This window comes from Nilaparvata lugens, chromosome 4, assembly GCF_014356525.2.
Source record: "Nilaparvata lugens isolate BPH chromosome 4, ASM1435652v1, whole genome shotgun sequence".
NCBI classification, from domain to species: domain Eukaryota; kingdom Metazoa; phylum Arthropoda; class Insecta; order Hemiptera; family Delphacidae; genus Nilaparvata; species Nilaparvata lugens.
This window is the reverse complement of record NC_052507.1, coordinates 33,155,194-33,182,040: the sequence shown is the minus strand read 5'-3', so window position 1 is coordinate 33,182,040 and position 26,847 is coordinate 33,155,194. Positions and strand designations below refer to the sequence as shown.

Below are 26,847 nucleotides of genomic sequence, written 5' to 3'. Positions count from 1 at the left end.
AGATAGAATTCTTTGACTATTAGATTGTAGTTAGAATGTAATCATACAAAATTAGAAACAGCATTAGATATTGATTTGTTCACCAAATTGTTATACTGTTTGTATTGTTCAATATCTTCTGAATCAGTATATATAAGTTATAGTGGTAACTTTTGTTCTTGATCAATGTTATTCAGCATTAATTTGATTTGATTTGATGTGAACAATTCCTAATTATAATCAATTTTATCAATATCAATATTAAAATTGAGTGTAAGTAATGAATTCAAACTACCTCATTATACCCTTCTATAGCTGTTAGTTGATACTCTTTAATAATGTTAATATGAGATTAAATTTCATTGATTTGCTAATTCGATTCCATTTGAATATCCCCCAAGCATAATATCTGATCAGGAGTTGCTGAATAACAGGGCTGATAAGCTCTTTAACAACTGATACATAATGATTGAAGGATAGATTGTTCATGGGGGACAGTTATCATAATGTAGCGCACACTAGCCTCTTTAAGATGATATGTTAGTTTTGGTAAATTATTTAGATTAGACGTAGAATTATTCTGATTTAGATATACTCAGTAGACTTACCGTTACCTCAAATTCAGTGAATTGAGATGCTTCGCACGCATTAGATGTATATTATGAATGATCACGTAAATGAATCAGTAGATTGGAGAATGGTGTTAGCAAAAGTAGCCTGAAGTTTATTATCTTCAATTTCAGATTGAATGTTCACATTATTATAGTTCTCCACAGATGAAGCTTCTTTTTCTTTGACAAATAATCCAGATACCATAGTAAGGTAATTATTATTGAAAAAATATCCCGATCTTAAATCATCCAAGAAGGAAACGAGGCAGTTAGTTTTCATTGGCTCTATGATTCCTGCGAAAGACTTTCAATGGTATTTCAAGTTATAATGAGGATGACTCAAGATAACATGTGAGCTGGACAGAGCTGAGAGTTTATTGACAGGTGTCTTATAACATGGAAAACATTCAATTGAACAAGCGTTAGCGAGTTCTCACTTTCGACTCAAGGCCAAATTCGTTGTTCATCTGTGTGATTGTATGTTGGTCTGTTTACCCGTATCTTCTACAATAACTTTAGAACGATTTGATCAAATTCAAGTTTTGAGCACATAATCCTCGAACTTTTACAGCTCTTGTAATAGCTGTTGCTATGATGCAAGGTAATGTTTCGTTTGTGCGTAAAAGCCGTCATCGACTACGACAGTGGTCACCTAAAAGGCTCTGTATGATCATGCTTTAGAGGGAGAGGTAAAGTTCTTACTTTCAGATTACAATATGTTGATATTATTCTAGATGTTTTGATACTAGTTATAGATAATAAACACAAATAATGAAAATCTATTTAATCAGATACTTTTAGAGAATTTAAAATTTTGACAATATGAATGTCTGCAGACAACAATATCTGTTGTGGTCGACTTCGGCAGTTTACCCCAAAACCAAAGCCCACCTTTACCAAAACGGAGTAAACGTTGTAAAGTTTCAGTGATTAGTGAGTGTTATTTTGTTGTTATCCAATTCAGTTTGTAAACAATCTAAATTGGAACTTCTCTGTTTTCGAATGTTTGGACTAGAAACTGGGCCTGAATTCAAGTGTATGGGACATAACCTTCTTTTTGGACTATTTTTATAGTGAATAAATCAAAATTAGTGGAAGAAACAGTTTTGGGCTGTGCATATCATTCCTTCCCCAATCATTTTAAAGATTGTGTTTTTTTCATAATAAATAAAATATCGGGGCACCGAGCTTCGCTCATTATTTATTTATTTATAAACAGTACACAATTCTTTGAAATGGTTGGGGAAGCACAGCCCAAAACTGTTTCTTCCCAGAATTTCCATTTATACACTATAAATAGTCCAAAACATGAGTTATGTTACATACACTTGAATTCAGGTCCAATTTTCAGTTCAAACATTCAAAACAGAAAAGTTCTAATTTAGATTGTTTACAAACCAAATTGAATAAAACTCACTAATCACTTCAAACTGTAAAATAATTATTAACTTACTTTGAAAATTATTTCATTATACTCTAATTTAGAATGATATATCATGTCATGTCAACAAATAGATTATTTTGATAGAGCTGATTAAAATTTCTAGATAATATTTCTCGTCGGATAAGCTGATTGATTGCAAATAGTTCAACAGCTGAACATAATTCTGTCTCTCTTCCACACAAGCACTATCACATCTTCTGTTATCGACAGACAACAAAATTATCTGTTTTTCCAAGGATGAACAACTATTATCCTTTCCATGTCTTTCAGCGAGTTTTCCCAGGGATGAGACCTAGTGCAATCGAATTTTTATATCATAAGCCTACTATGTTTCAAATTTCATGAAAATCCTTAAAGCCGTTTTCGAGATCCGTTGAACATGAATAAATATATAAATAACCATATAACCACTTAAATAACCAAATATATTGTTGTGAATTGTGCTTTTGTAATTAATATTTTATTCATTAAAAGTTTACATTTATGAAGAAGATAGAAAAATAAAATACAACATCATCATTTAATATCTCTCATAAAACTCCAACTTGTTATCTTTTTATAAAACAGTTTGTTGCCAAAACAGTCACCTTGACAACCGTGCTCACATGATAAGTATCCTGTAGGGTTACACCCTACTTGCTCCTGATTCTCTCACTTATGCAAACCCTCATGCATGTCGTAACCTGCACACCCTAGGCAGTTACCTGTGCACACACCCTATGTGTGACTTCCATGAAGCACCAAACAATGTTGCTTCTAACTATTCATCTGATACTCTAGGTCGAGAGATAGAAATACCCTTCTTATTTTTGAAACCATTTCACAATCAGTCAGATCATTCTCAATTCATCTATTTGATTGAAATCATTCTTCATAAGACATTTAAGTTCTTCAAATCTTGTTTTAAAATTTTTAAATCAGTCTGACCAGGTTACAAGAACATTGATTCCAATCGCTTGTATCTCTTGTAAGCCTCTCAACATGATCAGATTCCCCTGTGAGTAAATCACTGTAACTTGTGGCACATTAACAATGTTATGCATATATCTCAGAGCCAACCTGATAGGCTTGTCAAAGTCTAGAGCAAACCATAGGCTATGATTCTTCTAAAAGTTATCTAGCATCTTTTCTTTTTTGCCATCAACACTAAAATAAATAATCTCAAACGGTTTAAAAAATTTCCTCGATTTCCTTTTGCAAATTTTGTCCCATATTAGATAAAAATACTAGCATATCTTCTTTTATCGAATTTACCAACTCGTTGAATGCTTCCATCTCCCTTTTTGATTTTGCTCTTGTTTTCATGTAAAACTTTTTTTGTGTAACAAACTTTTATCACCATTATATTTTCCAATATTAAATCTCACTTCTGACACCAATGTTATGAATGGTGCTTTCGTAATTAACACTTTATTCATTAAAAGTTCAAGTTTATGAACAAGATAGAAAAATAAAATACAACATCATCTTTTAACATCTCTCATAGAACTCCATCTTTTTATAAAACAGTTCGTTGCCAAAACAGTCACCTTGACAACCGTGCTCACATGATAAGTAGCCTATCCATGTAGGGCTACCCTACATCAATGTATTAAATATTTACAGAAATCATTGCTCGCTTGATATAATAGGACATCTCTGGGTCATTATTCAAATGAAATCATTGAAATGGTTTGATATATCTATGAGCGGTTTTCGCCATTTATTCTCTCTTGAAATTCTGTATCGAAATCATGTATCACATGTCCATTCATAAATGAAGTTGGATTCATTTATGGCGGATCCAAGATGACGAACAAAAATTGTGAATCAACAGAAGAGTAGTTTTTTTAATGCGAATCGGATCCTCAATGGAAACTTTTGTAGAATTATCCTTGTAAGAAAAGTATTTAGCTGTTTCTATAATTTTTACCAACTATATTTCCTATAATTTCAAGTTTGAACCGGATTTAAAGATTAATACAACAGTTCATATGCTATTTCTCGAAGCTAGGTGGTCGACACTAGTCATAGTACTCACTTACCAATTTAAAATTTTATTGTGAATTGGAAAAATAGATTACAGTATTATCCCACCAAGCACATGAGCATATCAGATATGTTTCATCGATACTTATGATATGTAGTGGATTGGTTTGAAAATGTATCTAATACCTATCTTATACGTATTTGATATGTGAAAATATCTGCTTTTTGGATACATATCATTTAGGTATTGATTATACGTTTCCGATATGTATCACCCCCATGTCTCAAATACAATCATATCTGATATGTAAATAAGTAACTAACAAAAATATAATTTAGATATCAATGATACATGTCCGACATGTAACACCCCCATGTCTCAAATATATATCTGATATGTAGATATGTAACTAACAAAAATATAGTTTAGGTATTGATGATACATTTAACCTGTATCAATACCTACTATTACCAAGTAATAGTAGGTATTGCCTGTATCATGCTATATGGATCACTGCGAGTAGGATTATTTAGGAAGGCAGATGGCTAATGACTTTCATGAAAATGTTTCCATGGGCATTATTTTTATAAATAGTATAAATAGTAGTTGAAAGAATAACTTTACTATTCAGCAAAAATTCTTGGAAAAAATCTTCCCATGAAAACTTTCATAATATATAGTCATTCACCAAATCCACCTTTATTCATAAAATTCATTCAAATTTCAAATTCAAATTTTATTTACCATATAAAAAACATAATTATTATACATATCGAAAGAAATAAAATTGAGATCTAATTTAATAAAATGAGATTAGGCTAATTTTATAATCTATATGAATAAAAATCGAACCTCAAATTTTGACGTTCAATAACTTTTTTATGTGTGCACCGAATTTGATGAGTTTTCTTAGTTGTGCTCGTTATGTTCAGGACCAGAGGCCCTATTTAGGGGGGAAGGGGGTTCCTAGGCCCCCCCAAGGATCAGATAAATAATGAAAATGCGGGTCTATCTACACGAATCCTTAGAATCTCATACTGATTTAATACTCTTTTTCAACAGCAGTAGTATAATTCCTTCTACAGTATCAACAATGTAGCAAAATTTTCTTGAAAATATGGATACAGGAACGGAGTAATAAAGAATACTGTACGGTATATTTTTCTCTGTGGTATGGTTGAAGCTTGAATATAGCATGAGTACAATTATTGATCAGGGTACAATAAGTGAGTTATTGCATAAATTTGAGCGTGAGAATTAACAAGTTGCAAGATGTCACAGTGAAAGCAAAAGAAAGGGCACAATCAGACAATCAAAAATGTTTGTACAGAGTTGGTAAGAATTATGGGAAGAGCTTAATGTTTCTTTAGCTTTCCAACTGAAAGTTATTTTCCAATTAGAATATGATCACCAATGAAATTTTTGAAATTGTCATTGTAAAAGAGAAATTCATCTTTTTCCATGATTTTTAAGAAATCGGTTTCAGTGTATTCCTACTTTAGGGCCTCTCTGTAGACCTATATTTCTAATAAATATTTAATGATTATATAACTAATACAATACAATACAAATAAATTTTATTCCCATTAATATACAAATAAACAATCGAATCAATAAAATGTACATAATATTCAAAAATACAATATATAAATTTACTACAAATATAAATAAATTGCATTTTTTCGGATATTAACCTACTCAACTATGGGAAACCCATGTTCTAGAGCAGGTGTAGTAGTAATACAATTAAATTTAGAGTGGAGGTGCAAATACATCGGGTAAGTGAGCTCACATATTGTTTGGAATAATGTTTTCTATATTATGTCTTCCAGTTGTTGTTATCCAGTTTTTAACGGCGTATTTAAATTTTCTTGAGTTTTCTATTATCTTGATGTGTACAGGAAGTAAATTGTGGAGTTTTGGTGCTAGGTGGTTGAAGTGTCGTTGGTATGTTGCCTTCCCAGCCACGTTCGTGATAATTAGGCTTCTATTTCTAGTGTTATGACAGTGGTTTCTTTTTTGAAAGCTTTCTGGGTTCTTGTGCATTCTGCAAAAATAATTTCTAGGGAGTAGAGTTGTCTTGCGTTCATCACACCAAACTCATTGTAGAGCTGGTCTGATGGATAACGAGGTGGCTTCTGCTTGATTATTTTAATTATTAGTTTTTGCACTTTTATAAGGGGGTCGAGGTGAACGTAGTTTGTTCCTCCCCATCCTACAATTCCATAGGTAAGCAAAGACTGAACTAAGGAATAGTAGACCATCTTCATGCACTTCTCGTCTATAATTGCTCTCAGCATTTTGAACTTGAATATTATTTCTCTTAACTTCTTGCAGAGGCAATCTATATGATGATCCCAGCGTAGAAAAGAATCTAGTATAATGCCGAAGTATTTTATTGTTGGTTTTCTGTGGATAGTGAATGCCGTGGTGTTGGAAAAGTTGACTGTTAGAAGGTTTGCTGTGGGCTGTCCATGTTGTGTAGGTGAGAGAGTTAGAAAGTGGGTCTTGTCATAGTTAAGAGTGAGCAGATTCTGATTTAGCCAATGTGAGATTTTTTTTAATCCAGTTTCAGCTTATAATGTATATGTTTGTATTGATGTTTCAATCACATTTGTATAAGACTGGAAAAATGAAGCATATTATAACATGATCGAATGTAACATTTTTGGGGAATAACCCAGGACCTTCAATCCTTAGGTGGTATTCTTTCCCTCTATTATACCCATCCCCTCTACATCTTGGTTTTTGCCCCCCCCCCCCTAACAGTTTGATGAAATGGCGCCACTGTTCAGGACCAGGTTTATGGCCTATCAAATTCATAATCCGACTCCAGGACTCTTTCCTACGGTCATTCAAAGTTTTTGTTCTGTGTAACCATTCAGCAGTACGGCCTCAGGTTAAAGACATTGCTTTGTTCCGAATAATTGTGCTGTCTTTGGTGTTTAGAATTAATTGATTCTTAGTAAATTATTCATTTTCGAGTTGGATAATTATGTATATAAATGAAATCCATTAAAATCCTCCGAAGCCAGTTACTTATTCAAATATCAGTTACTCATTCAGTAACATTTATATTAGTTACAGTTATTATATGTTTTATTTGTGAGCCAATATTTTAGGCCAATCTATTTGTTATTTGTAAATCTATTTTTTCATCAATCGATAAATTAAAAGTTTAAAGTAAATCATCCCTTAATTAATTTGGTGAAGGAAATATTAAATTAAAATTCCCCACGTGCTGAAACCGAAGCCTGGACCCGCTGCCGATCAAACGATTTTTGATCTAAAGAAGAAAACCACGACCGCCAAGGAATTTCACGTGAGTTATAAGTTTAAAGGGGCCCCAATCTACGCTTCGAAAAATATTACAGTGCAGAAACATAAATTTTTCTTCGTTAAATTATTGGCCACGCCGACAAGCGCTTATTAGTTATTAAGAGCCTAGAATTTATTCATATAGAATTTCTAAGAATTTGTAGTTGATTAGCTATCCTCCGCTGCCAGAACCACGACCCCGAGCATTTTAAAAATATTTTATAATTCATTTTTCACTATTTTTTCAAAACTGTTAATTTTATCAATTGTAAAATTCTGTCGAATCACGCATGATATCATGCAAGTACAAGAAAATTGCTAATCATTTTTGTTAATGTTAAACCACTTTCAATCTGTAAGTTATATTCTGAATCTGCACTGTGAGATCATATATTTTATTATAATATATTCCAGTTTTGTTAATTCGTTTTCTGAGTTCGATTATTTCTCAAGCCTGTCAATTATTGTGTCTGATACGTTCTATATCATCAAGAACCGATCGAATACGATCATTGAAATAATTGAATTAAGCTGGATATTGGAACAGGTCTAAGTGGATGTAGCGAGTGGGGTCAGATCGAGATATTTATTCTTTGTCCTTACCTGCTCATATATCAGCTTTTATCTGTTACCAACCTCGACTTAGGAGCGAACACATCAATTGTACAGCAGATGCAGCCAGAGATCATATAAATTCCTACAATAGAGCTTAAAACCCGACAAGACTCTGTTCTCGAAGTATATTCTGAACGATATTTGGTCCAAGTACCGTATTTTAATCCTTCAGAACTTATTAGAGACGCAGTCCCGTAAATTATCTACATCGGGATTTTTGCTCGACCTGTATGATTTTGTATGCTCATTCTTCACAGGTAATAATTTTAAGGTATCTGTATTCAGTGTTTAGCGTCCGTTACACTACTTTCGTTATAAAAATTTTCATCATTATACAATCTGTCATTAGAAGAATCAAGGGTGAGCGAGCGTTTAGGCCTCCCGCGATTCCGACAATTGTATTGAATCTTGTAGTGAGTCAATCAGTCTGGTGTACACTCAGCGTCCACGCACGCAGTTACAAAATTTATAGCCTCTACACCATTGATTCAGTACAAGATTCACCCTACATATGTGAAGCCGTTAAAAAACGCTTTACAAGGTGCAAATACATCGGGTAAGTGAGCTCACATATTGTTTGGAATAATGTTCTCTATATTATGTCTTCCAGTTGTTGTTATCCAGTTTTTAACGGCGTATTTAAATTTTCTTGAGTTTTCTATTATCTTGATGTGTACAGGAAGTAAATTGTGGAGTTTTGGTGCTAGATGGTTGAAGTGTCATTGGTATATTGCCTTCCCAGCCACGTTCGTGATAATTAGGCTTCTATTTCTAGTGTAATGACAGTGGTTTCTTTTTTGAAAGCTTTCTGGGTTCTTGTGCATTCTGCAAAAATAATTTCTAGGGAGTGGAGTTGTCTTGCGTTCATCACACCAAACTCATTGTAGAGCTGGTCTGATGGATAACGAGGTGGCTCCTGTTCGATTATTTTAATTATTAGTTTTTGCACTTTTATAAGGGGGTCGAGGTGAACGTAGTTTGTTCCTCCCCATCCTACAATTCCATAGGTAAGCAAAGACTGAACTAAGGAATAGTAGACCATCTTCATGCACTTCTCGTCTATAATTGCTCTCAGCATTTTGAACTTGAATATTATTTCTCTTAACTTCTTGCAGAGGCAATCTATATGATGATCCCAGCGTAGAAAAGAATCTAGTATAATGCCGAAGTATTTTATTGTTGGTTTTCTGTGGATAGTGAATGCCGTGGTGTTGGAAAAGTTGACTGTTAGAAGGTTTGCTGTGGGCTGTCCATGTTGTGTAGGTGAGAGAGTTAGAAAGTGGGTCTTGTCATAGTTAAGAGTGAGCAGATTCTGATTCAGCCAATGTGAGATTTTCTGTAATCCAGTTTCAGCTTATAATGTATATGTTTGTATTGATGTTTCAATCACATTTGTATAAGACTGGAAAAATGAAGCATATTATAACATGATCGAATGTAACATTTTTGGGGAATAACCCAGGACCTTCAATCCTTAGGTGGTATTCTTTCCCTCTATTATACCCCCCTCTACATCTTGGTTTTTGCCCCCCCCCCTAGCAGTTTGATGAAATGGCGCCACTGTTCAGGACCAGGTTTATGGCCTATCAAATTCATAATCCGACTCCAGGACTCTTTCCTACGGTCATTCAAAGTTTTTGTTCTGTGTAACCATCCAGCAGTACGGCCTCAGGTTAAAGACATTGCTTTGTTCCGAATAATTGTGCTGTCTTTGGTGTTTAGAATTAATTGATTCTTAGTAAATTATTCATTTTCGAGTTGGATAATTATGTATATAAATGAAATCCATTAAAATCCTCCGAAGCCAGTTACTTATTCAAATATCAGTTACTCATTCAGTAACATTTATATTAGTTACAGTTATTACATATTTTATTTATTAGTCACATATATTCAGTTACTTATTCAGACTTATTATTAATCGATCTTTCTCAATACTTCACCGAGAATGGTAATAGGTCTATTTTCAATTCTTCAAGATTTCAGTGGGTCAAGTTTTTATTTGGACCCTTGCGGAGCACGAGTAGCCTAACCTGTAAGTTTTTAATAAAAGTTGGTATTTGAAGTAATTACTGAAAAGAGTAATCAATTTTGTACCATTAATTTCTATCGAAACCCTCGATTCTCCAATCATAATTCCGACATTAGGGTTCATCGTCACTCACCAATTATTTAAAAAGTTTGTGAAGCAATTTTCCCAGCTATTTTCCAAGGTCACGCATTAGATTTTCAAATTCCCTTCACGTTTTGAGTGAGTGAAAGGAGTGAACGGGGAAGCACTTGTGATTTATGCAAAAAGATAGCATAGCTTAAACTACACGTCGATTAATGATATGCGTGATCAAATAATTTGTCAGTTATGATCTTATGGAAGAGTATGCTGAACTGATTATTTGGTCAATAAAGAATAATAGGATTGTCTGGATTTGAGTATTGTTAGTATGGGTTATAGATTTTGAGGTGTGCATCCAGCTAAAGTTTGTCATGAGATGCATCAACTATTTGGCGGTACGAAGTTCGCCGGGCCAGCTAGTTTCATTTCAAATAAAATTGATTGATTGAATTGCGCTCAAGAAATTGCTTTGAACTATAGGCTTAATCAAGTTGAACTGTTAAAATTGTCATTGCTAATTTTTTACATCCATAACACTATAGTATTTTCTGGAGCATCTACTCACTTTTTCCACTCTTGACATGCGCCCCTTTGCTTGCACCAGCCAACGAGCAATTATTGAGTCTACCTCCTTCTCTGTTACTGATGCAACATTATGTTTCACCGTATCTATGTATAGTTACAGCTTTAACTCAATAATAGTGAGTAGGTTGGTGATTTTGTATTCAAATTTTTCAAGTGAGTGTAATATTTCTAAAGGTTTTTATTCACTGTGATACATTCTGTGATTTATTTGAAGTATTATGTCAACCTTCAAAATTCAAAATCTTTGAATATTATTCCTGGATCAAAAATCGAGTGAAAAAGCAGTGTGTGATACCATAACCTCAAACTTTGGACAACATTAACTTTTATCAACATTTTTGGAGAGAAATAGTACAGGCTCAGCCTATTTTTTCCTCCAATGTCATAATTATATTATGATTGTAGTATTTTGCACAATAAAAAAATAAGAAATAAGAAAAATCTGGAACATTCAATATGATTCAATAAAACAAATTGTGTAACAAAGTTTCTATTTAAAGTCTTGGATTGCAAAATGTTTCCTTGATGTTGTTTAACTTGACTTGCTTGTCAAGGCATGGCAGTTTCCTAGATGATATAAATTGAATAGAGATACTTGAAAATTTAAATAATTATATGGCAGTAATTTTGTAATTTGGCATTCGAAAAATGAATGTTGGTAATGCTCAGCTCTGTCAGAATATTCTGATAATAATAAACTGGGCTTATGATTTGATTTCGAATGAATTTGTTGTTTTTCTTTCTCAGGATTTGTTCTTGTTCTGATTCGATAATTTTTTATTCAATTGTTTTATTCAGATTAGGGTACAATAAATAAGAGTAGGAATTATTACAAACAATTGGTTTTATTAAAGTTTCTGGCTCGTAGTTACTAGTTGCTAAGATAGGTATTCAAATTAAAATATAAATGCAATAAATTAGATTAAATCTAAGCATTTGGATGAACGAATCCAACAAAGCTCCCAACCACCCAGGATTCCGTTACAGTAAAATTTCGTTTCAATACTTAAAAGAGTATATCTCGGGCGAAAACATTACATTATTAATTGATTAGTTATTCAATTCATGCATAAATATATGTTTTTCTTATAATTTAAGGTATTTATTTCAAGTCTTTAATAACATTGATGATTAATCTATACTCACTAAAAACAATTTTGCAAATTGCTGTACTTATTTGCCAATTCATTTGTAAATACTTTTCTTAGCACCCTCAAAGTTGCTTCAAGTGCACTACTGCCTCCCAGACCCTTTGGATGAGTAATCTGAAACAATATGAAAGAGTAGGATATTCAATTATTGATGTATATTAAAAACACTTACAAAGTGAACTTTATGCTCAGTAGTTCATGAAGCACATGAATGATTGGTCTTGAAAAGTTATGCAATAGAGCCCTATTGATTGATGGTTGCTCGTGAGAAAAGATCCGAAATTGTACTGTGAATAAGTGATAAAATAATAAAGTTCACTTCGTTCTTTAAAGCTAGTATCAATGTAAGAATAATAGAAATTAAAAAACACAGTCCCTTTTGTTAGCTGTATTTCAATACAAATGAAAAATTAAGTTTGGGAACGCCTTAATATTTCTTATTCAAAGGTTATTTGAAAATATATGACAATGGGATTGTATTAAAACTGAGAGTTCTACTCAACTATTTTCTACTCAATTTTAGAACAATAACCACTGCCACCTACCTTAAAATAACCTTTGTATAAGAAGTATGAAGTCAAGTCAAGAATTTCCAACCAGCCTATACAATAATGTGTACTGAATTTTTGTACTGTACTTTTATACATTCATAAATTATACATTTATTATTGGAATACATTTTATACATTTACTATTGGAAGAAGAAAGATGGACGATTTTAATTCTTTCAAACTCTAGGTATAGTTCCTAGATCCCTTCTGGAAAAATTGTACAAAACCATAATATAATGTGAGAAATCTAAGGGAAAAGGGTCGAGGCAACCCTTTTCAAATGTGTCCAATGCATTTTGACTTTTAAGAGGGAAATCCAAATTTATTGTCTCTTCAGTTTTTTGCTTCAACTCCCTTATCCTCCTCAAGACCGTCTAATCTACTTTCAATGCTTTTCAATCTAAAAATATTCCGTTGAGTTTCCTCAGAATATGGAACTCGAAATCTTTCAACAAGAGCAACATAAATAAAACAGCTTTTTTTCATTTTTATTGAAATAAATAATATTTTTCAGAATAATTGAGGACATTTATTATTCAGTCTCTTGAAGCTACTCTCCATTTCTTCTCACAATGCTAAAAAATGAGATATTTTTCTCAATCTATTTGAATTCACAGTCAAATTCTCTTAATCATATTCACAGTGGAATTCACTAAGTGTCTTCATTATCCTGTATTTCTTTATCTGTCATGGAGAGCAACATAAATATTTAATAATATTCCGTGATGACCAAATGAACTCTTTGTTCAAGTATTAGTGATGAGAGGTTGATGATGATGAGTTATATGAACTACCCCTTGGACAATTGGGTCCAGTAACTAAACGTCACCTCAGAAAGAAGGTAAAAAATATAGCTGGTGCCAGAAATTGAGGCAGCCTTTTCTTTTCCTCATGCGTTCCAAGAGCTGATGCTTTTCTGCAGTCTGCATATTTTTACCTGACCAGCTGACAAGATAATAGAGTTACAAAAATACTTTAGTTAGCTGGTCAAATTTCTGGCTAGTGATTAGAAACTTATTGGAACGTACAAGGAAAAGGCAGAAGCGACTCAATTTCTGGCACCAGCTCTATTACCCTTTTAAAAACAAACAGTATTTTACCAATTTGGTAAGTTTTATTAATAACTTGCATTGTTTCAAGAGTACGGTACGTTAATGATTTAACTCTCCTTGGAACAAGAATATTGAAAATATAGGAATTGAATGTGGAAAAATATATTTTTTCAAATGGCGTACCTTTGTTAGATTTTTTTTCTTCATTGGAGATGCAAGTGTCTTTCTAGGAGATGCAAGAGTCATCCAAGGAGATGGAAGAGTCTTTCTATGAGATGCAAGGGTTTTCCTAGGAGATGCAAGGGTCTTCCTAGGAGATGCAAGGGTCTTCCTAGGCGATCTCCTTGGTGACGTGCTACTTCGTATTTGATATGTATGATACTTTGTGTGCTATGTGGGATCTAATTGAATATTTATTTAAACGAGGATGCAGTCAATATGTTTAGTGAAGATATCTTAAATTTTCTTTTTTCTAAACCAATTTTCCAGCTCCTGCCAATCTTCCAACTTTTTGTATCAAAATGAGAATCTTAGTAGACATACTCGTATGAAAGAGGTCAGATGCTGGCAATAGCCAAACATCTCTTGAAAGATCTTTGCTTATTGAGGGAGTCTCTTTCGATGAAATCCCCGACTCAAGCTTGTGAAGGGTTCATTCAACTTATGATAGAGGGGAAAAAATATTCGGGAATGGGAAAGAGCATTCAAGTGTGATGGGGAAAGTTTGTGGGATAGAATTATTCAGGCTGATGATCCCGGCTGGATCGTTGTTGCCTTGTGACATCAGAGTCAGCGCTCAATTCAAGAAAGATGCCTTCTGTCATTTTTGGCAAGTTCTCCTATACTGTCTTAGCAACTTCTCATCCCTGAGAAATTTCTTAATTAATTTTCTAGTTAATTTTGATGCGCATTTAGCGGAATGAGATCCTTACAGGGTCTTTTAATTAAAAAAGCCCATTAATTAGTTGAAAGCTGTGTGCAGTTTTGGAGCTACAGCTAGCCTCTGGCAAAGCCACAGTACTGCTCTCTGTCTGCCTCCACTTTGCAATGCAAGCTGTCAAATGTGAATAAATACGGGAGCTAATTAAAAATCCAGCTGCGAGCGGTAAGTGGATGTTTTGGTCGATGATAATCATTGCTTGCGATTGGAAACAATCGTCGCAATTTGCATTCATCTCATCGCCAACCTCTACTTTCATTAAAAAGCTGTGCGTTGTTCATTCAGAGCAGATCATTCCACTGTTACAACTTCAAACAAGCTGATATCGTCCAAATGCCAGTGATTTTCAGCGCTCAAATGGCTCCTGACAGAAAGTTTCATAATTTTGATGACTCACGAGAGAGCTGCTCTTTTAATTCTCGTTGGGAGGTGGAGATCTCTTGCATTCTACCGAACGACAATGGCTGGTAATGGCCACTTAAGAACTTTAATTCTGTTGATTATTTTGATTGAATAGGCTACTGGTATTTCATGAATATATCCAAATCGACTATTGAATCTCAATTACATCGAATATTATTTATCAAGCTCTTCATCAATAATTAACTTATAAGAAAAAAAAGCCGTTCAAGAACAATTATTGATTTATTACTGCAGATGCCTTTCTATTCATCTGTATCTCATTCCGTATCTGTTGAATTAAGTTATAATATTTTATTCTTCCAATAATACGACACATTGGAAGACTTGTAGAAAGTTATCTAGTAAGGTTAGAACAAACAAAAAAATTGAAATGATTTTAGTCTAATCAGAAATAATATTCATCCTGAAGGTACAAACAGAACGGTCAGGTCGATATTTCAGATTTCAACTGCTAGCGTTATTCTATATTTATTATCTTTTACAAGTATATCAATGACTTCAAATGTTTTCATCATTGCATAGATGTCTCGCACCTCCATGGCAAGAAGCAATAGTAATAGACAAATAGGAATAATAATAACTTTTAGGTTGCTTTTTGCTTCTTCGCCATCTGCATTATTCAGTAGTTTTACAAACATTTTTTTTCTGATCATTACTTGTGAGACGACTTAAGATGATCATTCTACAAGTAGAAATTGGTAGTTCTACCAATCAGTGGTTGATCCTTCTCTGAAATAGTCTACAATGGAGATTATTGTATGTCTAGAAGTAATTTTCCGTTCTCTTGCTAATAGAGGTGACAAATGGTGGCTAACTTTCTTAATATCCTCTTTCCCAGCTTCTTTTCTTGTGAGACGTTTTCTGGTATTCGACCCATCTCAGTTCGACTCTCAGTTTGCCAACAGCATCAAAAACTCACAAATCGGATGTCATTAGTCGTCGCAATTGAAGCTGTGCTGTCAAAGCGTGCGCAGAAGATGTGCGCAGTTGTCACTAGTAATTGTCGACCGAATTACCATGCCAAACCCGTCGGCAAACCTAAGTTGGAACCTTCGAAGCCCCGGCTGTCAGCATGAGCCATGCATTCTAATCAGTCTCCTCTTTCCTTCCACATCAACCAATCGCCATTCTCCTTTTTCATTGGTTCCGTTTTTTCATGTCAGTCCCTTTCAATCTGTCCGCTAAGCGGTGGACATCTTTCTTTTGGAGTAGATAACAGTAATCCACATAATGAGAAATCTTGGTACTAGTTGGTAGAGGTCATTATAGTTTTATCGCATTTTTGCAAACTCGCTCACCCCTTTATAACTCGATCGTGGATTGTTTTCAATGAGAAACAGAATGTCAGACAGTTTTTGAAAAAACCCATGAGCTATTGTTGCCCTTGAGTTATTATCTATTTAAAAGCTCACTCTGCAAAGCATGAAAGAGTTAGGAAGTTTCACCCATGTGGATTTTTTTACTGATACAGCCACCTTGAACAATGCATATCATTATTAACTCTCCATACATCAATCCCCTTGTGTTCAATAGAAATGATATTCTGCTCAGTAATTTTTTCTTTTTTAACTTTGATATTTCTTGGAATATTATTTTGAATACTTTGAACATTATAATGTAAAGTGATTGACTAGTGGCTCTTTCTCATTTTGAACATTCTTAATCACTATAATGAAAAGTGGTGGATTCTGTATGATAATGTTCAGACTATTCCATTTTTCCTAGTTTTGCTTTTCTTATAAACTTTCACTTTCTCACTCCATGATCGCATTCCATATTTTGTTACTGTTTTGGAGTACAGTAATCAGAAGTCAGATATTTGTATCGACTAATTTATTTGATTCAAATAATTTCCCAATTGAAAAATATGAATTGTTTGGAAGGTGAATACAAATTCTGAAACGTCGATATCCTGGAGTATCCGAACAAACTTCCCATTAGCATGGATTGTGTACTTGATTGGAAGCATTTCCTGGAAATGTATTGTTATCAATGATGAGGAAGATGTGGGGGGAAGGTTCGGGCTTCGATTCTCATAATTATCAAGTTAAAAGCTTGTAAAGCTCGTAAAATGTTGAGTGACTGAGTGGGGTAAGAGACCGTTGTTCTCGAATTTGAATTGTCTGTTGTTCGTATAGCGCTAGAGTGATCAATCGTCTTTATTCACAAGTAGTCTACCACCCCCAATTTAAAAATTTGTTTCAATTTTATCCCGAAATTTTTTCTTCTTCAATTGAAGAGTTAATTTTCGAATTTTGAAGTATATTCCAATATAATAGATATGGAACAAGATTTATAAAGTGAAGCTTCTGATAGAGCATTTCACTGTTATCTACACTGGCGAAGTAATGATAATCATTCTCATGTAACCAACTTACTTCTGATGTATCAGAGTGAAGATGTGTACAAGTACAATATTGAATTCCTGACATGATACATTGCAACACAATATGCATCCTCCAAGCTACACTAAGCTCAGTAGGTACCATGTACAATGTACATTAACACTACTTCATAGCATTGTACGAAGCGTATTTTTGTTTCTTCCTAACAAAATCGTTATGCCATATTATAAGTACCTGGTTGCAGAGCTTTTTGGTTCCCTCTCCCACAACTTACCCACCTATATACCACTCCTCTCGTTTTCTATGCTTGTTACTCTTAATCCGCAGCCCATCCCGGCTCTCACTCCAGCTGCCGACATTCCACCGAATCGGCACCGCTCACAGTTCCGTCGATTTGCTACCGCCAACTTGTTCCCGAATTCCAATCTCCTTGAGGAAAACCACTCGCTTCTCACAGTTTAGACAGTTCCTTCTCTCAAGGTGCACCCCACCACCCACGCATCCCCACCTCTGTCGCTCGCTGTCTGTTTTAATTGCTCTCGATAGGAACTCACCGCTTCTGTTCCGCACTTCAAACAAAGTGGATCAGCAAGTTTACTCCTCTCTAGTTCTTCCCCATAATTCCTCATTGTGCTTCCCTCTCACTTCGTCGCTATTCTACGGTTGTGTTTCCATTGACGCTCAATCTTGCCGTTTTCCTTCTTGATTAGTCGGGATTTATACTGGAAGTTCAATCTTTCAGAACTAACTTTCTACAATTTCACACACGCACTCATATTCAATGATTATTGAGATGGAAGTGTATACTCATGACACGATTTTAAGAGAGACAGGATACTCTTAGCCGAGAATGCGATCTTCCAGTTTTTTTATAATTAGCCTACCTCTTAGCTCACCATTAAATCGGTTTAATTATGAGTGACAGTCATTTAATAAACTATAGCCAGCTCAGCTGATTCTAAGTTACTTTTAAGTTGAATTGTAACTACATTTGGGAATTAGTGAGATATTGCATTTATTCAAATGCTTATTAATGAATATTATAATTATTGAACTAAAATCCAAATCAAATGCTACAACTACATATCTCTCAAACTATCAACCTTCCTCATTATTCCAGCACACTCAGGGCTTTTGCGAGTGCATCAATCTCAGCAAAATAAAAATGAAAAATAAATTTGTAGATCGGGTATTGAAGCTAAAACTGGAGAATATTATACAATGTCTTTTCACACAACCTCTACAATAATCTCCACCTTGAACAGCTCTATCACCAGTTGATTCAAACTCCTTTCTACATAATATAGAACAGCAAAACAATAACATGGTATATACTACCCTGATTGAACCACCTGTGAACTATATTAATCTAAACCTAATTACTCAATTGAATAATAATCAAAAGACTGTCATGTCTGCAAAATCTTATTATCAATCCGCGATAGGCTATCCTCCACTCCCAATAAGCTCTCATTTAAATTACCTCTTATTCCTTCTCCTCAAGCAAACACATATTCAATATCACACAAGTATTCGTACGAGTTTTTAGCCTACAACACGCGTTTTTCGTTTAAACGCGAGTTAGATTTTGCCGGCGAATACAGCGGCACTTTACGTGTGTGGTCTGGTGCTGTGTTTGCCGAACCACTGTCCAAATCCCCGCAGCGTCGCCCACTGACCCCCATTTAGCTACTCCTCCACCCCCCTTCAAACAGAAGGTGTTTAATTGACGCTCAACGTGGTAGCCAACATACTCACACATGAAACATCACCGACTAGATCTGCATCTGATACTGTTGATGATGATGTTGATGATGATTCTGCAGCCGCTAACAATTAGCCGTATGTCGCGATCTCCTAATTGACAGTGTGCCCTGTTCGTATCAAACACGTTGCACTCGTATACGATAGCACGGCGCTCAGACACAAATAAATATGCTCACACCGGAAACCCCTATTTTCCACATGGAAAAGAGAAAACTCCATCAGCCTGCCAGGTTGATCTCTGTTGGAGTTCGCCGTTTCGTTTTTGTAAAATTTTGTTTCACCTGTATGTAATCGTATCTTCTGTATTGTGTGGTAGTGTCAGTTCAGATATGAATAGTCGATATATGTCAATGTGAATATTGGAATATCACTATTCTGTTCAGTGATAAAATAGTATCAATTGTGATCCTATTGACAATACATGAGACTACGATACTATTTTATGTGACTATAAGACTTATGAGACTATGAACATGTCTAAATAAAACTCAACCAATTTTACTGCTAGAAAAAACTCTCTGGGTATAGCCTAAATTGATATATTATAGAAACAAATAAATACACGGAACAATAATTTAACGAAGCATAGAGATTTAGAAACAATTGGAAATATTTTACACCATGAAGATATAGTTCATTGATGATGGTATTAACAACCTTTGTATAATTTTCCAACCATGGAAAACAGCTCCACCGTCATCATGGATTCTACGATATCATATTATTGCTGGATGCCTATGATACTCGTGAAAAGTTTTTGAATAAATTCATATGCAATCAAATTCGATAAGTCGTCCACTTTTAAAAGGGTAGAAGATCAGTGAACCTGTCATAGATTATAGAGTGGATCGTCCTAACATCAAGGTAGTTTATTTTTTTACGATTTTGTCTGTTTTTTGACGTCAATCATCACGGTTCACGTTCACACAATCTATTGTTTATCACTATCAATACAGTTAATCCATGAGAAATTCTAATAGTGGATTGGTAAGTTGTGCAACCCACAATAGTGAATCAGTCTTACTTTTATTTTAGCATGAGTTTGTGAGAAAGTTTTTGAAGCAGGAAATCCCAATCGATGTGAAACCACAACTACGATATATATTGCAGTGCATCTGTTGAATTGTACATTTTCCAATCACAGACGATTGCGGGGTGGATGGTGTTGACTTTTCAATAAGCGAATTGGAATGTTTGCATTCTGGGTAAACATTTAATCAGGCGTCTTTCTTTCATCGAGCTGTAGGGTGGATAGGATAAAGAAAATTGCGTAGCTTGAATATTCATTGGAAAAAGCCGTGTTTGTGAGTATGAGGGAAGCGGTGAGTTGGCTTTCGTTTGAATTTGGCACCACTTTATACCCATGCAAATAATATGAGCGTGTCACGCATACTTGCTCATTCTCATATCAGTCGCGGCAATCCGTATGAGGATCAAAGCTGTGTTTGAGTTATCACACTGTTATGGCGTTATCACGCGGTCGCGCGGTCAAGTCAAGGCAAGTGCACTGCATCCCAACTCAAACTTCCTTCGCCTCAAACCTCAAGCCACCGTATTAAACATGCCAAGCATTACTTTGTGGGAGTATTGTGTGAAGTTCATCTACAATACATATAGAAATATTATTGATGAGACAGGATAATAAATATTGTATTATTCTCAAGATCACTGTGAAATTTGATCTTTCCATTTTGGCAGACTCCCCTACTACTACATTTTGTGGTGATCTTAAATTTCAAAGAGAAATATAACTTAATCTCGACTGGAGTTGAACTTACAAAAATTGGCTTTGAAACATCGAAAAACTATATACTTCATAATATTGTAAGGAATGTTTAACCCCAGTCCATATAGATACTTCTCACTAGTCATGAAATTGTGCATTTTCTATTCTTTCGAGGATCCTGCAGCATATCTATGATTCTGCAACTAAGCTAAGGCTAATCATTTAGTATTGTCAGGAGATCTACAAGAATAAGAATCTCGTCCGATATTGAACAATCAAGAACACATTCAATTATTCTAAGATGCCTCAAATGGAGATGAAGTAAAGATAAAGTAAATATGAAGTGAAGATGGAGTAAAAATAGCATCACTCATACTTCAGTTTCAAGATACCCAGAGTGGCCTAATGATATTATATGCCTGCAGTAAAATAAAAAGTTTCCAAAGGATCCAAACTATTGTACATTCATCGGTTCCAGATTTCTGTCATGAAGGGATAATCATCTACGGATATTCGCAGGTTGAATTCCCGTTTTTTATGTGATCAATGTTTTTATTCAACAGAGTTCAATCTGTGTCTATTTACAGGTGGAATTTTCTTATTTCAATTGAATCGATTTTGAATGTATTGTTGTTGAATTTCAGGATGGCACACCGGCAGCATCGTCTTCATCGTCGTCATTTACATCAGCTGTGCAGCCGCACTCACAAGCACAAGCACCCGCCGTGGCGGCCGCATCAGCCCACTCACATCCACACTCACACGCACACGCACACGCACATCAACAACGCTCCTCAACGCTCAACGCTCGACTATCGCCTTCAAGACTGTCCCTACAATCCGCTAGTTTACAATGCAGGTAACCCCTACAATAATTATCTATGTACAATTTTAATTATTGTTTACGGAAACACTTGATGGGAAACTAAATGTATCTCCTTAAATCAGAACCATCTGAAGGCTCCTACCACTTGAAACTAGGTTTTCTGTTCGAAAAACAAAACCCATCATCTTATTGAATGTGAATTTCATTCTATTTCTATATAATTTTCTATAGTTTTTAAACAATCCAGAGCTCATAATACTTTTTTTGAAATTCTGTTTGGACAAATAACATCCATGTGAACCAGATTATTTTAAATAAACTGAAATATAAGTTTCTAATCAATTATACGGTCAGATGTTGGTAATTCTATATTCAACAAAGATTTATTTAATGGAAAATGAATTCACTGAGTTTGCTCTATCTTGGATTGAAAAATCATACGTTTTTGCGAACTGATCCAATTTTGATTCGTTTGAAGGGATTTTGTGGAATTCTATAGAGATTTCACCTGACAGGGTTTGCAGAGACATTCATCATGGATTTTCCATTGTTGTATTCAGCCTTGAAAGGATAAACGAATGAATAAAAAAGAGAATGCTAAATTAAGCGGAATACCGGATTTCGAAATTAACACTAACAAACCGTCTGCAAGCCAAAGGGGAGTGAGCTTCAAAGACAAAAGAGCTTTTGCTCCAACACAGTGCTTTTGTTAGGCGAGTTGAAAAAGGGAAAAATTAAAAACTAGCATGCTCAATGCAGGGCTTTTTATCATCTTTCAGATTCGTTATGTTCCATTCAGGCAAGTTTCTCTCACTCTCTCTCTCTCTAACGTGTGATAAGCGGCAATGTCATCTTCAAAAGAACTTGTATTTCATTTGTACAATCTTGTCGAGGGTGCACCAATTTCGAGCCTGTTACCTGTTTTATTGCCGTTTGGATAGGCTCCACTTCAGCCTCCCAAGCGCAGTTTCCTCCATTTATTAAAGTTACATTGTCTTTTTTCTGCTCGCTTCACTCAGTTTTGAATTTTCATTGCATGCCCCAATCTGTGAGATGTGTAATACGATTATAGGGTTATAAACTTGTATACTGCCATGCAATAACTAAAATTGTTGCTCGTGAATATTTTTCTCAAGGCGATCGGGTCTTCAACAGAAAAAGTGTGGACAACTAGAAAAGTTTTGGAACTACAGAAATTGAAGCACAAATGAAAGTGATCTATAAGCCGTAAAAATTAACCAGTTTCATGAATACGATTACATCAATACCAATATCTGGTAATTTGATAACAAATATCATTCGAATACATGAGCTCATGTTTCAAGAACTTCAAAATAACAAAAGGTAGAGGTTCGTTACCCGAAGAATGAAAAAGGTTGTGAAAGTGCTTTGAATAGAGCAGGTTTAGATTTGTTCGTTAATTTCGTACATGTTATTCCTTAATCTCTGGATAACCCGGATTTTGGAACTCCGACTGGCTCCGGTCCCAGTTAGTTTGGTTTATCTAACTTCAACTATAATTTTAAATTCGAGAACTCAGTTCTCTCCATGCTTATATTGATAATAACAATCATAAAATTTAAAAAAATATTCTAATTTTAATGCCAATTGAATTATTGTGAACCTTTCAGCACGCGAATAAAAGCTTGATTTGTTGTATTTTAAGTATGATAAATTATATTAATTATGTTGATAGTGAGAAATTTTCTTCGTTTCCTGTTCCAGTATCGGTTCATCTGCAGATTTGAGTTGTGAAGCTGCCTTGTTAGAGAGAGCCATACGTTATAACGATACTTTACGAGTTAAGAGGTTCCTCAATTTACACCACGATAAGTTTCAGGTGAGTTGTTGAAGCAATCGATCATCTTTAACACTGTAGTATAAAAACGTTAAAAACCTGGTGTGGCGCACTCACACAACTTTCCTTGCCGTTATGAAAATTGATCACCTGACGCTAGTGTTCACGCGCATCTCAAGACTACTACTATTCAAAGATCTAAGCCAGCTGGTGACAGGACAATAACGCTGGAAACACACGAGGTCTGCTATCTCTTCATAGTGAATGATTTCTGATTTGATAGAATCAACAGTTTGCAATTTTGAAATAATCACATTTTCTCGAATTTCGAGCTTATATTCGATTTTAGGTGAAGATGCTGAGCATTAATTGTAGAGATTTTCATGCTCATTCTTTTCCACTTGAAATTTTTCGTTCACATTGTATCTGAAGCCTGATAATTGAGGATCTAAAATCAAAATTTGCATAGATGGGGTGGAGCTCCTAAGATTTTTACAGATATGGGACTTGTGGCAGTTGATAGAGCTTATCAATGACTATTTTAGGTATGAATTTGATCATAATCGTTTGAGCCGTTTTCGGGAAAATCTCGAAAAACCCTGTTTTTGACAACATTTTCGCCATTTTGGCCGACATCTTCACTGAGGGAGGCTCGAGAAAGGCCAGCAAGAGGCAGTGGAGTTCGGAGAGCCAAGTCGAGCGGTCGAGAGAGGTGAGAAGGAAGCAGCGAGCAGCTAGCAACGTCACAGTACACCAGTACTAAGTGAACTCCGATTTCTTCAGCGACGGGAGTTGTGTCGAGGCTAAAGTCGATTAGCCTCTCACACAGTGAACTCCACTGCTCTACACTCGTTTGGGCGAGTGTTGAACGACATTTAACCTGTTTGGACGACGGGTTGCCAGTTTCGACCAACGACAACACGTCAGGTTTGGTCGAACCTGACTCCCCATTGGTAGGCCACCAGTGGGACATCGAGGCGAGAAAGGACGTCTGGGAAGGCCAGGAAAAGCCTTTCCCGCAACTCCGCGGCGATCCCGCAACTCCGCGGCCGATCCGGACCCCAGGAGGACAGGGGTGCCCGGCCAGTAGATTAGGAAGTCCAGAGTGCTGGCCGCCGCAGCGCACTAGTCCAGTGCGGATCGCAAGAGGAGTCTGGGAAGGCCAGGAAAAGCCTTTCCCGCAACTCCGCGGCCGATCGGACCCAGGAGGACAGCTGGTGCCCGGCAAGTAGGACTTAGGAAAGTCCAGACGCGGGCGCCGCAGCGCACTAAACCAGTGCGGAACCGGAAGAGGACCTCTGGGAAGGCCAGGGAAAGCCTTACCAGAGCTCCGCAACCAACCCGGACCCGGGAAGACACCCGGTGCCCAAGGACTAAGACTTAGTCCCGACACGAAGCCCTTTTTCTCGACTGACACCGCAAAGTTCCTTTCCCTTCATTCCGCGACCAACCTGTTTGGCAGTGCGAAAGCACGGCCCCTCTTTCCTAAAAGAGGGAAACATTTCTCCAAAACACTCAAAACCCTGTTTCAACCCCCAACTCGAACGAGGGTGGTTGACGGACGCCCCACCAAGACTCCCGTCCCCTGCCGCGGCCCTCCCCAGTCGCCGACTGAGTTTAGCGGCCCAGAGCGACACTGGGAACTCTGATAGAGAAAGGTGTGGGCAAAAATCTACTCAGAAGATTGGCACACGAACGTGGGGCCCAAGGCAGGAGGAGTAAAGCAGCAATGAGTGCAGAAGAGAAATGTAATCGCGCCGGAGAAGACCAGGAGGCGCGAGAGGATAACAGCGATCCAGGAGTGTCCTGGATTTATAAACTCCACCGGAATGAGCAGTGGATCTAGCAGCTTCAGCAGGGCTACCTACAACAGGTACAATGGCAGAGCTCAGGAGAGCTCTTGTCGAAAACCACCCGGAGGACAATGGTGGAGGCCGCCGGTCTAAACAGGATCGGTGGCGGAGCTGGCACAGGTCAGGAAGAGGAAGGAGCTGCAGCTTTGTGGCCACCAGTCGCGGAGAACACTGCATGTTCCAGACTGGAAGAAATACCAAGGAGACGTCTCCAGAGTTTGATGGAGACTCCAGCAACTCCTGGGTGTACAGAGTGCACGATCAGGGCTTGATTGATCTACTACTCGACTCAGTGCTGACAGATGGCACAAGTACGAGCCTGAGGAGGGCTCTACTGGAGCAACGACAGCGGATTGTTGCGATGCTCCCCGTTCTGGATAATGGGGAGGAGGCGCTTCGTCGAGGAGCGCGAAGGCCAGCACCAGTTAGCGAGGAGGCAGAGCCTGCGCTGGTGAGGCCGGAGATGCCGGAGGGCATTATAACATGCCTAGGCATGTGTTGAGGTCACCTACCAGGTCAGCGGTGCCTGCTACATCCTGTATGGACCCGGGTGCCGTGTGTGACAAGGTTCGAGGGTGGCGGCTCTCATATGATGGGAGTGGAGATGCTCCAAGTTTTATGGAGCGGCTCGAGGAGCTGCAACAAGCATATGGCTTGTCTGGCAGACAGTTATTTCCAGCGCTACCTGAAATGTTAGCGGGGAAATGTTCCTTATGGATGAGGAATAGGAGAGAACAGTGGAGACACTGGGACGATTTCCTGAGAGACTTTCGGTCTCGTTACTATCCACCTACTTATGTGGAGGATCTTGAGAATGAAATTCTCGACAGGCGGCAGAAAGAAGGCGAGCTCATAGACGACTATGTTGAGGAGCTGCTAACGCTGATGAGGAGAAGAGTGGTTTTCACAGAGTAGCAGGTACAGAGTGTACAAAAATCTTTTACCACGCTACAAGCTCTACATCAGGGAGGCTGAAGTGTACACCACCGACGACTTGCTACACTTAGCGAGGCAATATGAACGAATTAAATTCGAGGAGAAGAGTGCTCAACAGAGACATCGAGGTGAAGCAGGAGGAGGGAGGAAGCAGACCAAGCCTCGACAGGAGACGACTACTACACAGCGCCGGAGTGAACAGCCTACAGAAGGACCCTTGTGTTGGTAGTGCAAGAAGGTGGGACACTGGAGATCAGAGTGTCCGGAGGTTTCACTCTGCTCAAAGTGCGGGAAGCCACGACTGAATTGTTCCTGTGAGAGAGAGCAGAAGAAGACTTCTGATAAAACAGCTGTGGTTAAAACAAGACCTCAAATCCAGCTAGAGCCGGAACTCCAGGATGACAGCCGTCTCTTCACTGCGGTGGAAATAGGAGACAGACAGTATAGTGCTCTTCTCGACACGGAGCAGAGTCCAACTATATTAGCTCTAAAGCTTTTAATAGTTTGGAAGCAGTGGAACGAGAGCCTGTGCAGCGCGGCGCTGTATGGCTAACGGAGCGGCTGCACGTCTGCGAGGTGGTGTTATAACCAACCTGAAAATCGGCAGAATATCCCTATCAACAACACTCACAATAATGGATGGGCTTTCTCCAGATATTCTGCTTGGTATGGAGTTTCTTCGTGAGCACGGGTGAAAATAGACCCCTATTCCCGGTCAGTGGAATGGGATCCTCACCTCGTCAAAAAGCACATTAGAGATGATATTTCCACTCCAAAAGTGGAAAAGGAGCTGTCAACTCGAGGCTGGCTACTGTTAAAACCCAGCCTGACATAGGGAGGTCAAG

General features: G+C 36.8%; 1 protein-coding gene across 1 annotated transcript in view; it reads left to right on the top strand.

Moving 5' to 3' along the window:
* Positions 1 to 26,847, top strand: part of LOC111050143 — a 565,154-nt gene that overhangs the window by 181,840 nt on the left and 356,467 nt on the right. Inside the window, exons 5-6 of the mRNA XM_039426978.1 lie at positions 21,234 to 21,448; positions 23,141 to 23,255. Coding sequence (XP_039282912.1) covers positions 21,234 to 21,448; positions 23,141 to 23,255 — 330 coding nt within the window. The remainder of the gene's footprint in view (positions 1 to 21,233; positions 21,449 to 23,140; positions 23,256 to 26,847) is intronic.